General features: G+C 57.1%; 1 protein-coding gene across 2 annotated transcripts in view; it reads left to right on the top strand.

Annotated features, from left to right (window-relative positions):
* The first annotated feature begins 367 nt into the window (after positions 1 to 367).
* The window catches only part of EMID1 (EMI domain containing 1), a 47946-nt gene continuing 35318 nt past the window's right edge, over positions 368 to 12995 (top strand). For both annotated transcript variants that reach the window (XM_047088492.1, XM_047088491.1), the window contains exons 1-3: positions 368 to 468; positions 8848 to 8961; positions 9455 to 9558. In XM_047088492.1, the coding sequence (XP_046944448.1) occupies positions 368 to 468; positions 8848 to 8961; positions 9455 to 9558 (319 nt within the window). The remainder of the gene's footprint in view (positions 469 to 8847; positions 8962 to 9454; positions 9559 to 12995) is intronic.

Below are 12995 nucleotides of genomic sequence, written 5' to 3'. Positions count from 1 at the left end.
AGGTCCCGGGTCTGCAGCACGTGAGAGTGCACCTCCGAACTGGCAGCCTGGTCCCAAAAGGGCCACGCGGCGAAAGGCGCCAGGCTCAGGTGGGCACCTGGCGGGCCTCCCGGCGGGGGCGCCCGACCCCCCGGGGCTCCTTCCGGGTTGGCAACGGCTGCGCAGGGGGCGGGGGGCCGCGCCGAGGGGCCGGGCGAGGCCGGGAACGCGCGCCCCCGCCCCGCGCCCGCCTCCCGCCCGCCCTCCGGTCGCTGCGCTGGGAACCGGGAGCCGCGCGTCCGGGGAGGCTGGCGGCGCGGGCGGGCGGGGACGGCAGGCTGGGGGCGGCGACGGCGAGGGGCCGCGCGCGGAGGGCGCCGGGCGCAGCATGGGCGGCCCGCGGGCCTGGGCGCTGCTCTGCCTCGGGCTCCTGCTCCCGGGAGGCAGCGCCGCGTGGAACGTCGGGGGAGCCCAGTTCTCCGGACGCAGGTAAGGGCTGCCTCCCACCACCTCTGTGCCCTGCCAGCCCTGGGGCCAGGACTCCAGGCACCCCCCCTTCCCTCCCCCCAACCTCCGTGCAAGCCAGGGATTGGGGAGGGGACCTGGTCCCCCACCTCAGTGCCGGCCGGGATGGGAGTAAGGGACCTGGGCAGCCCAGCTATCTGGCCCAAGCTCCCGGCAGTACGGGGGTCTCCTACTGCAAGTGTCCTGAGCCGGCGTTCCCCTACAGCCTCCTCCACCCCTCCACCACCGCTTCACCTCCAGAGCCCCAAAGGAGGGGGAAGGGGAACAGCCAGGGAGAAGCCCGCCTCTCAGGACTTCCGTGGCCCTAGCTCAAGGGACCCCCTCCCTGCACACAGGAAAAGCCCAGCACATCCCCTAGCTGACCCCCCTTCGGGAACCTCCACCCTTTCCCCTCTGCTCTTGGCTTTTTTTAGTACCCTGGCTATTTATTTCCCTCGGAGGGAGAAGACAGGGGTGGAATTTCACAGTCCGTGGGTCAGTGGTCACCCCCAGGGACCTGGCATTTTGAACAGAGATGGGAGAGAGTATTCTGTGTTCCTGCTGCTGTTTCTGGAGCTGGGAACATTCTCTCTGTTGGTGTTTGTGGAGCATCTCCCCAGTGGGGAGTTGAGCCCCTTTATTTGCCATGTGGTCATTAATCCTTCAAATGAGGGATTTGAATGAGGTAGGAAGCACTATCCCCATTTAGCAGATGAGCAAACTGAGGTCCCAGAGAATTAACATAATGTTCTAGGCTCTTGGGCCATTAGTAGAAGTGCTGGGATTTGAATCTGTCTTTCTGGCTTTGATAAGTGTTTGAACCTGTCCTGGCCCCTGTCCCGGCTGCAGCCCCCACCCCTGCTGGGGTCCTCTCTCTCGAGGGCCAGCCCTTGTCTGAGGCAGACAATACAGAGTAGCCAGGCCTCTTCAGGCCTTTTCATCCCATTCAAAGGCCTTCCCCGGCCCCCACCCCCTAGGGCCTCAATTCTTTAATTCTTTTCAGAGATTCCCTTTCTCAGTGGTCAGGGGCCAGCATGCCCCTGCTGGGCTAGCAAGAGCAGGTGACATGGCTGGGGCTGGAGGGCAGAGGTGGTCAAGGCATCATAGGCCAGAATAGCGGTTATCTGAGACAGGGACAGGCAGGTGGCAGATATCACAGCCGCCACCACCTATTACATGCTGAACACAGCTGACTTGGGTTGGGCATTTTACCCGCAGCTACCACCTCCAGAATCTTCTTCCCAACTGCCATGGAAGGCATGCATTTTGATGGTTCCCATTCCATAGAGGAGGAAGCTGCGGCTCTAAGGGAGGATAACACCTACCCAGGGCATGAATGTGAACCCCCAGGATCCTAGGTGCTAAGGTGACCAAGACCCTAAACTCGAATTCCCAGTGTCAGGCTCAGGATGATGGTTGAGGGGACTGAAGGTCCAGACTGCCCTCCGGCCAGTCCAGGGCAGGGCCTTCCAGCCTGGGCTTCTCACCTCCTCACGGCTTCCTGTGTGGGAGCAGGATAGTGGCTCTGGGCAGATATCTGTTGTCACTGGGGACTGTCACCCCATCTGTTCTCAGAAGGCTCCCAGTGGCCTGAGCATCACAAATGCCCTGTGGGCGGTGCTGTTGCTCCCATTTTACAGATAAGACTGGGGCCCAAAGAGGAAAAGTGGCACCTGGATCCAGGCCAGCCAGTTTCCCAATCCAGTGACCTTTGTGTTGTAGCAGTGGTCAGCTGTGGGTCTGGGAAAGGTGTGCAGCTCATGGTTAGGAGGTGGGGGCTCTGGCCCTGGCTCTGGCACTCACTCAGTGTGTGACCTCAGGCAGGTCACTTCATAGCTCCGGGTCTCTGTTTCCTCAATGTTTCCCTCTTTCCTCCCCTTGTCCCCTGCCTGTTCTGAGGGTGGATGGTCCCCCATAAGAAGAATGAACAGTGGTTCCTCCTATCACTGACATTAGGTGGAGGAAGGGACCCCTAACTCGAGGAATCTGTGGTCCTCGGCTTCCAGGACCTCCCCTTGTGGCCACGTCCCAGCATTGTTGGAGACAGCATGGGGACGTCACACCCCATCAGCGCTCCCTCCACCCCCAGCCCAGCACCCCAGGCGCCCCTTGGCAGCCAAAGGATCAGAGGCAGAAAAGAGGCTTTGTGCTTGGGGAGGGGGAGGCCCGGGAAGGCATCCAAGGGGCCGCCCCAGCCCCAGGAATGTGGCAAGACTTTGAGACCCCTGGAACCAGGGTGCCCGGGGGCTGTGCAGAGCTGCCTTGGCTCACCCCTGCCCCTGTCTACCCCCGCCCATCCCTGCTGGGGCTGCTTCCTGGCCCCCATGAGATCCCTTCCCACCTGAATCCTTATTTCCTTTAACAACCCATCTCAGCACTATGGCTCTAGAGTAGAAGCCATCACCGCGGCCTGGCCTAGGCCGCTTCCCTCTGCAAGATGGGCTTCCTTTGGGCAAATCCTAGAATCGAGAGGAGTGGAGAATTTTCCTCCCCAGCCCCTCCCTGGGGAGCTCAAATCCCAGCTCTCTCCCCACATGGGTGACCTGGCCAGGTGACTTCTCTCAGAACCTCAGTGTCCCCCCCTTTAAAATGAAGAGCCTGAGGCGCCTGGGTGGCTCGGTCGGTGAAGCGTCCGACTCTGGATTTTGGCTCAGGTCATGATCCCAGAGTCCTGAGATTGAGCTCAACCAGGAGCTCCATGCTCAGCGTGGAGCCTGCTTAGGATTCTCTTTCTCTCTCTCTCTCCCTCTGCCCCTCTCCCCTGCTCACATGCGCATGCTCTCTCTCAAAAACTAAATAAAATAAAATAAAATAAAATAAAATAAAATAAAATAAAATAAAATAAAATAAAATAAAATAAAAAATAAAATGCAGAGCCTGGCAATTCCTATCCCAAAGTCAAAGGAAGGACCTGTGGAAGGTACTGTGCTGGTGTCTCTCAGCGAAGCCACTCTACCACAGCAGTGGGGTGTGGAGCCAGTGTCACAGTTCGAGAACAATAGCTATTAGCACTGTGCTTTACAGTTTGTGTGAGAGGAGATTCTGCTGTCCCCATTTGCAGATGGACAAAGTGAGGCACAGAGAGGGTCAGGGTCCAAGGTCACTGAGTTAGGAAGCAGCAGGGCCAGGACTGGAACTTCTCCTCCAGAGCGGGGCTCTGGCTCTGTTCACCCTGCCCCCACCATGTACATCTCCTTTCTTTCCTCTCCTTTTCATAACGGCCCTTGGCCCCTGGCCCGCTTGGCTGCCTCCTGCAATTAGCCCTATCACTGTTCCGGATCGCAGCCCTGGGCCCTGCAGAGACAAAGTCCCCTGGGCCCACATGGCAGGGGGTGGAGGGCAAGTGGGGGGGCCCTGGTAGGGATAGCTGGTGCCACACCGAGCTGGTCTGGCCTGTTTTCTCTCCTCCAGCAGCCTCTGGGGGCCCAGGAAGTGCTGAGTGGGAGCAGTGGCAAGCCCGGAAGAGAAGGGCTGCCCCCTCCCAGCTCCTGCCCTCGCCCCGTCCCACAGGCTCAGCCTCACTGGGTTCTTGGGCAACTTATCACTGACCCGCATCTCAGAAAAGAACCCCCCCCCCCCCCGCCCAGGGGTGCCTGGGTGGCTCAGTCGGTTAAGTGGCCGACTTTGGCTCCGGTCATGATCTCGCAGTCCGTGAGTTCGAGTCCCGCGTCGGACTCTGTGCTTGGAGCCTGTTTCAGATTCTGTGTCTCCCTCTCTCTGACCCTCCCCTGTTCATGCTCTGTCTCTCCCTATCTCAAAAATAAATAAAACGTTAAAAAAATGAAAAAAAAAAAAAAAGAAAACCCCCAGGGACAGTGGGATGTAGGCAGGCTTCCAAGTACAGCGCCTATCTCTGGGAACCTGGGTCCTGGCTCCTCTGCCCAGGGCCATTGCCTGTTCTTGGTCATTCAGTCATTCAGCAAACCTCCCTGGGCACCCTCAGGCTGAGCCCCATTCTAGTGTGGCCCCTGCCAGTGCCTTCCCTCAGCGTCTGCAAGGAAGGGAAAAGCTCAAGGCTGCCTTGAGTGGCTGAAGGTGACCCCTGGAGGTGCCTCACCTCTCCTGGGATCTTAGGACTGAGACCTAAAGGACAAATAGGAGTTTGCTGGAGCAGGGGGGAGTGGGTGCTTTCCAGGCAGAGGGAATTCGAATGCAAGGACAGGGCTGGCAGGGCTCACAGGGCGATGGGGAGCCTTGGTGGCTGTGGACTCACAGCAGGCAGTGGCAACCTTAGGTCTGTGCTTTAGAAGGAGGTCCTGCTGCCCCTGGAAAGTAGACAGAGGGGCCAGGCCAGGACTCTTCAGAGGAACTTGGGTTTATCCTGGGAGCAGTGGGGCTGGGGTCGTCAAGGCCGGGGGAGGGGGGGCTGGGGTGGGCGTGGTTATTGGTGACTCCCCGCCCCATCCCAGGGGAGTGGCCAGGGGCTGACCTTGAACCCCACATGGCCTAAGTATCCCCTCCTGTTTAGTCAGCCATCAGCTCCACATCTTTTAAGCAGGGGATTCAAGCAAACTCCAGCTCGTGGGAAATAAACCAGGGACCCACATGGGGGCAATTTTAATTAAGGAAGAAGAAAATCGTTTTCTTTCACTGCCCCCTGGTATAAAGAAAGAGGGGCAGGTCAAGCAATTGTGGGCAGTCACAGGCCCACCTCCCCCAGCCCGGTCCAGGGCCTGGGCATAGAGGGAGGCGTGTGTGCACAGGGCCATTTGCCTGACAGGATGATCATTCTGTGGCTGTGTGTCCTATTGGATTTGCCTAGGTCTGACTGTGTGCTTGAACGTGTGTGTGTGTGTGCTTATGTGGGTCTGTGTGTGTGCACATGGGTACACGTGTGTCCAGGAGTTGTAGGCACTCATAAATACGTGTGTGTGTGTCCGTGTGTGTGTGTGTCTGTGTGTGTGCTCACTGCATTGATGGATGTGCATGCCTTTGCGTGTGTGTATACAACCATACACTGGGACGGAGTCTTCATTCCTGGTGCAGGGGCCCCTCCAGTATCTGGAGCTTCTGACTGTCCTCTGCCCAGGTTGCTCCCTCCCTCCCTCCCTCCTTCCTTCAATCCCAGAGCCCTAGGGCCAGCCTGAGGAACATCACACAGGCTGCAGGGAACCCCCAGCACCCCTCAGGAAGTGCCTTCCAAAACTTGCACCCCAAGTTTTATGCATTTTTCTGGATAGGAACCACAACTGACATCACTTTCTCAAAGGGGCTTATGCCCCCCCCCCACACCAAACAAAACTCAAACAGCTCTAGGGACCCAGAGGATCTAAAGAGTGGGGCCTTTTTGAAGAAATGTTTTTTTTTTTTTTAACTTCTAAAATCACCCACCTGCTCATTGGGAGAAAATTTCCAGCCTGAGGTTAAGAGTGCCAACTCTAGGGTCAGATGGACCTGAATCCCAACCTTTACTGTGTTGTTCATCTTGGGTGCCTGGGGCTCATCCCAGACCTGAGAGCCTCAGTCTTCCCATCTGTAAAGTGGCACTCATAATTGGTATGTGAAAGGCTTTGGACCCAAGCTCCTGGTGTGCAGCACGCATGATCATTGAAGGCTGCTGTTAGTGCAGGAGACAGAGCAGATGGAAAGCTCCTCCCTGCCCCCATGGGTGGCAATTTGATGTGAGCGTGTGATTTTTCCTAACTTTGCACACATAGCTATATATGTGCATATACATATAAATAGTCTTTGAGCTTTCTCTTTTTTAAATTTCTTTAAGTTTATCTATTTTGAAAGAGAGCATGAGCTTGAGCCCGGGAGAGGCAGAGAGAAAGGCAGAGAGAGAATCCCAAGCAGGCTCCCCCACTGTCAGCACAGAGCCCAATGTGGGGCTCGAACCCATAAACAGTGAGATCATGACCTGAGCGGAAATCAAGAGTTGGACAGTTAACCAACTGAGCCACCCAGGCACCCCTGAGCTTTTTTTTTTTTCATGTAATGTTTATTTATTTATTTTTAAAAAAATTTTTTTTCAACATTTATTTATTTTTGGGACAGAGAGAGACAGAGCATGAACGGGGGAGGGGCAGAGAGAGAGGGAGACACAGAATCGGAAACAGGCTCCAGGCTCTGAGCCATCAGCCCAGAGCCCGACGCGGGGCTCGAACTCACGGACCGCGAGATCGTGACCTGGCTGAAGTCGGACGCTTAACCGACTGCGCCACCCAGGCGCCCCTGTTTATTTATTTTTGAGAGAGAGAGACAGAGGGTGAGCAGGGGAGGAGCAGAGAGAGAGGGAGACACAGAACCCGCAGGCTGAGATGTCAGCACGGAGCCTGACACACTGTGAGATCATGACCTGAGCCAAAGTCAGACACTTAACCACTTAACTGATGGAGCCACCCAGGGCCCCCCACCCCCACCCTGAGCTTTCTTATTTTAATAGAAATCCAATCCTTCTCTATCCGTTGGTCTGCACTTGCGTTTCTCAACTAGCCAGACATGGTGGTCTACACGTGGAGAACTTGGGCTCTATCTCGCATCTGGTTTTCCACATCCAGTGGTCCTGTAGCTGTTTAGGCTGTTCCCAGTGTCGCGTGGTTCCCAGCAGTGCTGCCACAAGCCCCTGTCACCTCTTCCATGTGGTGTCTGGCCAAGGGCTATGGTGAGCCTCTGCCAGGTCATCCCTTCTCCCCACTTTGCCTTTGGCTAAGGCTGTTTCTTCCTCCTGGACTTATCCCAGGGTGACAAAAGGGTGAAGGGACTTCCCCAGCATCCCACAGTGAGTTAGTCGGCAGGTCCCCGCCAAGGACATTCTCTGATGGGTGACCAGGGTCGGGGGTGGGACGGCAGCTGGGAGACTGGATGTCGGTGGTGGCAGACATCTCTGTGATGGCTGAGACATTCCAGCGGCTCAGCAGCCCTCAGCCCTGCACAGGGTCACAGGCCCTGCATTTTTTGCCGGGATTGGGAAAGGAGGGACTGTTTCAGGTGACCCTTTTCAGCCAGAGCCTGTCACCCCACCAGACTTTCCTTTGTGGTCTTGAGCTTGGGGTCAGCAGGTTCCCAGGCTGGGGCCTTCACAGAACCATGGACCGTGGCTCAGGAGATGGGGAGGAGACAGGAGCTGAGATCTCTGGGATGAAGTCAGGGGCCAGGCTGGGCCATCCACATTCCTGGGTGCAAATCCGACTCTACCATGCACCAGCTCTGGTACGTGAGCAGTTGTCCTCCCCTCCCCAAGCCTCAGTTTACACCTTTGTAAAATGTAGGGAGGTGCCTTCCTGACTTACTAGGAAGATAATGTAAATACCCTTAGCATACAGTGGGTGCTCAATAAATGCAATGCAATTATGTTTTTTGTTTTGTTTTTTGTTTTTTTAGAGAGAGAACACACGAGCAGGGGAGAGAGGGACAGAGGGAGAGACAGAGAGAATCCTCCCTGCTGAGTGTGGATCCCAATGTAGGGCTCGATCCCACAACCTTGGGATCATGACCTGAGCTGAAATCAAGAGTCAGCTGCTGAAATGCCTGAGCTACCCAGGCGCCCCGCAAAGCAATATGATTATTAATGGGCACTTGGAGAATCCAGTCCCCCATGCTTGGGACATCTGGCTATCACACAGAGGGGACACAAGGATAAGTGAGACAGGGCCTCTCTTCTGTCATGCCAGGGGAGGGAGAGGGCAGACATGAATCCTCAGCCTAACTCAGCGAGACAGGTATACAAAGTGCTTCAGGGGATCCCTGGCAGGGAATCATCAATTCTGTTCAGGTAGGGGTGGAGGTGGAAAAGGACTCGGGGAGAGGTGACAGCACAGTAGGGCTTTGAAGGTCGGAGGTGCCAAGTGGAGAAGTGGGGGCAGGGTGGGCCCAGCGTGTGGCAGTGGGCCCAGGCAGTGGGCCCAGCGTGAGTGTGTGTGAAGGCCTGGAGGTGAGGGTTCACAGCAGATGTGAGCACAGGAGATCTGGAGGCCTCCGAGTGAGGATGAGCACGGGAAGAACATGGCCAGGTTTCCATTTTATGACACTCTCCCTAGGGAGCAACTGAGGGGCAAGACGGGGGCTGCTGCTGTTGTCCAGGTGGGAGGCAGGAGGCCCTGGTGACCCGGATGGGGAGAAGTAATATCAAAGGAGAGCGCAGGCAAGGATGCTTGCTCCCGTCTTGTCCCCCGCAGCTCAGTCCCCACGACCTTCCGAGAGCCCCCAGCACAGCTGCCCCTCCAGAGCTATAGGAGTCACTCCTCAGCCACAGTAGCCCAGAGACTCCTGACTGGGGCCCAAAGGACTCAGAGCTCGGGGGTCTCTCTCCCTAGAGACTCAGGGCTCCTGGAGAGAACCTGGACCTCCTCACTCATCCTCCCCGGGGTCCTGGGCAGAGGCTGCGCATGGCACCTGAGCTTCCTCACTGTGGGTCTGTTTCAGGAACTGGTGCTCCTATGTGGTGACCCGTACCATCTCATGCCACGTGCAAAATGGCACCTACCTTCAGCGAGTGCTGCAGAATTGCCCCTGGCCCATGAGCTGCCCAGGGAACAGGTAAGTGAGACCATGGTGGAACAGGGGCTGGTGGCATGCTAGGTGGAGGCCAGCAGGAGCAAAGGCCTGGTTGTGACACTGCATCGAGAGTGCAGGGAAATGCAGGGGCCCCCGAGGGTGGGCGGAGCAAAGGGAATATTGGCCCCGTCCCCATCCTCAGCACCTCCCCTTAGGTCCTGGGGCACTTGGAGGGCCTCCTGGTGGAAGGATTCCACCATTTACCCACATGCATTCACTTGGTGAGGCTTCACTGCTCGGCGGGACAGGCCAACCCAGCTTGCAGGGACTTCTTGTCCACTTAGTATCTAGATCCCCCCACCCGGGGAGTTACAAGGGATTGGAAGGCCTGAATCCCTGTATAGAGGAGGAGAGAGGCTCCAGAGGGGCTCAGAGGTAGCAGAGGACCCTGGAGCTTGTCCCCACGGACATCCAGGTCGGTGGGAAAGGTGGCAGAAAACTCTGTCTGAGTTCGGCCCCCTGGACATTCTTTCAGCTACAGAACCGTGGTGAGACCCACATACAAGGTGATGTACAAGACAGTGACCGCGCGTGAGTGGAGGTGCTGCCCCGGGCACTCAGGGGTGAACTGCGAGGAAGGTAGGACTACCCCGAGGTACAGGCCAGGTGCCTTCCCTCGGGCGCGTGGGTGGGAGTAGTCAACCCTTGCTAAGTCGGTAGATGCTACAGTGGCCAGCACTGGGCACACCCGGGCCCACTAGTGAGGCGTGGCTGGTATGCACACAGTCAGGGCCTGCTGTCCCATGGGTGTTGACCGCCTAACTCTCAGGACCCCTGAAGGAATTTCATACATGCTGCATAGCTCATGTCTTGAGGCACACCATCCCAAGCCTTTCCTCCAAACTTGGGGAGAACCCGTGTGGACATTTCCATTGGATATGGTAACAGCACACGGAAACAAAGCACCCCTTAAGTCTGTGAATTGGCCCGGTTGGGATGGTTGTATCCATCTTGTGGGTGAAGAAACTGAGGCTCAGGAAAGTGATGGGTATACAGCTCCTGAGTGGCGGTCAGGATTTGAAGGCTGGTCTGCCTGGCCTCTCCCAGGGCCTTAGAGATGGGCCACCACATGTGGAGTGTGTCGCAGGCAGAGGGAGCCCTTTCACCCCACCCCCCTTCTCTGCATGCAACACGGGTGGCTCAGGGCCCAGCACCCAGCAGTGGTACAGAGGACACAGCCCAGGCCTCCCTGCACCCTGGACACATGGTTACCTGGAGAGCCCTCTCTCAAGGGCACCTGCCTCTCTGCTAAGCAGTCTGGGTGGCTCCCACCCTCACTACCTATCTGAACTCAGCGAGAGAAGCTGTCAGAACCAGCCCAAGAAGCACGCCTGTAGGCACATCAGTGGAAAGAGGCATTCAGGGCCCCCAGAGCAGCACGTTAATGTGAGCATCAGTCACAAGACATACTCTGATTCCAGAAACACGAACGTGTGAGACATGGCCTCTGAATCAAGAGAGCGTGATGCTAACAGAAGTCACCATTCATAGGTGCTTCTTGAAAGATTTACATGCTTCGCCTCCCTGGGACCCCACAAGAGTCCTGCTTCATAGGATGGGCAACAGAGGCCCAGAGAGGTGGAGTCACATGCCCAGAGTCACACAGGATGGGGGGTAGAGCTCACGACAGAGTGGGGCAGGGAGGGGCCTGGCAGATTTCCCTGTGGGGTTGGGGAGTCTCCAGTTCTGGTAGGGGTGGCCAGAGGGAGTGGGGGAGCTGCCTGATGCCCAGCAGGGGTCCTGTACAGAGAGGCAGCTGCCGTGCCGGTGTGGGAGGGCAGACATCAAGGGGAACCAGGAATGGGACCCTCCCCTCCCTGGTGGGAGGAAGAGGGGCCCAGGGGGTAGGAGGAGAGCCAACAAGGAGGGGCTGCTGCCAAAGAGGACACAGAGTAGCTGGTCGGGGGGAAGTAAGTCCCCAGAGTGTGGGGGCCACCTGGGCCTAGCGGGCCTGAGCCAGGCAGGGCCTGCCCAGACAAAGGCCACTCTGTCAGTGGCTTCCCTCCCAAGGGCAGACCTTCCCAGGTCTGTGGGGCCATCATGGAGCCAGTGAGGGCGGAGGACAGGTGGGGGCAGCTCCCATGCCCTTGAGTCCCACAGCTGGAGGCTGTGTGTCCAGAAACCAGGATCAAGGCTAAGGTCTCTGCCAATGGCAAGGTTGGCGTGCAAGATGGGGGCTGGGCTGGGCCAACCCTGACATCTGCCATCTCCTCTTTCAGGGCCTCCAGGTCCCAGCCTGGGATGGACGTCTCCAGGGCTTCATGGGCCAGGCCAGATCTGCCACACACCAGCTGTGTGGCCTTGGGCCAGGGACTCCCCATACATTGTGCAAGTCATCGTGCAAGGGCACCGGGCAGAGGGGGCGGGGTGGGGACTGCAGTGCAGGTGGCCCGTATCTCGTGCCCATTCAAAGGGAGGAATACCTTCTCTAAAGAGCACCAAGCTGCTGTGTGCTCTTGCAGAGCCTGGGCTCTCCCACGCTAAACTTCTGTGTTCTCACTTGTGAAATGGGCAGGGTACTAGAGTCTGCTTCCCAGGGATGTTTCAAGGATGAAATGAAGCTGTAAAGACCCTGCAGTGGCACGGCAGCCTGTGGTGGGCACTATGTGATAACCAGAGACAGGAAGGGCCTCTCCCACACACACACAGGCAGAGCAGACTAAAGAGATGCCCAGGCCTGGATGTTCTGGAACACTGCTCTTCTGGGGTCCTGGGAATGAGGGTGGGGAAGCATGAGGACATTGCGAGCCCAACCCAGGCTGTGCCCTTCCTCTGACAGCTTGGTTGAGGCTGAGCCCCACCCCCGCAGCAGTTTCCCTGGCTGGTAACTGCCCTCATAGTCTGCCCAGCCCTGTGATATGGCCCTGGGGCCACAGAGCAGTGTCACCAGAGCAGTGTGGGGTGACATGAAGGAGGAGAGGGAGCACCCATCATTCCAGAATTCAGATCTAGATCAGCTGTGCTCTGCTGTGTGATCTGGGGCAGGTCACCCTCCCTCTCTGAATCTTGTCTCTATCTGGAAGTCACCTGGGATTGAAAAGTGCCCACCTTGTACTTTATTATGAGCATCTGAGACTCATGCCTCAAACACAGTGGATATTCATAAATTTATATCTTCCTCTCCCCCTTGGCCCCTGTGCTGGGGATTCTGCGATGGCTGTCTGGGACTGTCCTGCCTCCCACCTCTGAGATTAGTTTCTCAGTCAGCTGCTCAGCAAACAGGCCTCGAGTCTGCAGGTTCTTCATTCACTCATAGCTCTTAGCCCTGGCTTTCTCATCTTCAGAATGGCAATGTTCACTCTGTGATGATGAGTGAGGATGTTCCCTGATGTTCATGACAACCTATGAGGAAAAGACTGGAATAGGCCCCGTTTTACAGATGGGGTAACTGAGGCTCAGAAGGGTATTCACCTGGACCTGGAGTCACTCAGCACGGGACCTGTCTGATCAAGCCTCTACTAATGCCTCTTGGCCTTGGGAGGTGGGACTAGATGGAGGAAGGGAGCCTGGCTGAGTCTCACCTGGCTGCCCACTCCCACTGGAAAACGTTGAGGAAGGGCCAAGGCCGGATGCACTGTGTCTGCTGGTCCTGAGCCCCTGGTGGGCTCTGCTGAGGGCAGGGCTGCTGTGGCCTCCGTGTTATTCTGCCTCTGGGAGGAGGGAGTCCTTGCGGACAGATTGTTCACCCATCAGCCCCATTGTTCAGGCGATGTAAGTGAGGCTCAGAGAGGGTGTAGATCTCATCCAGGGTCACACAGCAAATAAGCTTTATAGCTGGGATTCTCAGAGCTAGGGCTCTGACCTGGGGTCTGCAGCTTCCCCCTGGCTCAGACCCTCCCGTAATAATAACGATGAGGGGAAGGAAAGCGTCCGCTGTCTTCCATGCTGGGTACCATGACTCACACCCACCGGTGTCATGCTACCTATCATGCCATGATGCAGAAGGTCCAGGTATGGAAATTGAGGCTGGGAGAGGGAAATGCCTTGCTCAAGGTCACATCCCGATTCAAAGTCCA

This window comes from Lynx rufus, unplaced genomic scaffold, assembly GCF_022079265.1.
Source record: "Lynx rufus isolate CCGP_SWC_20201006 ecotype Redwood Valley unplaced genomic scaffold, mLynRuf1.p SCAF_24, whole genome shotgun sequence".
In the NCBI taxonomy this organism is placed as follows: Eukaryota; Metazoa; Chordata; class Mammalia; order Carnivora; family Felidae; genus Lynx; species Lynx rufus.
Note: the sequence above shows the minus strand (reverse complement) of the source record. Positions and strands in the feature narration are given on the sequence as shown.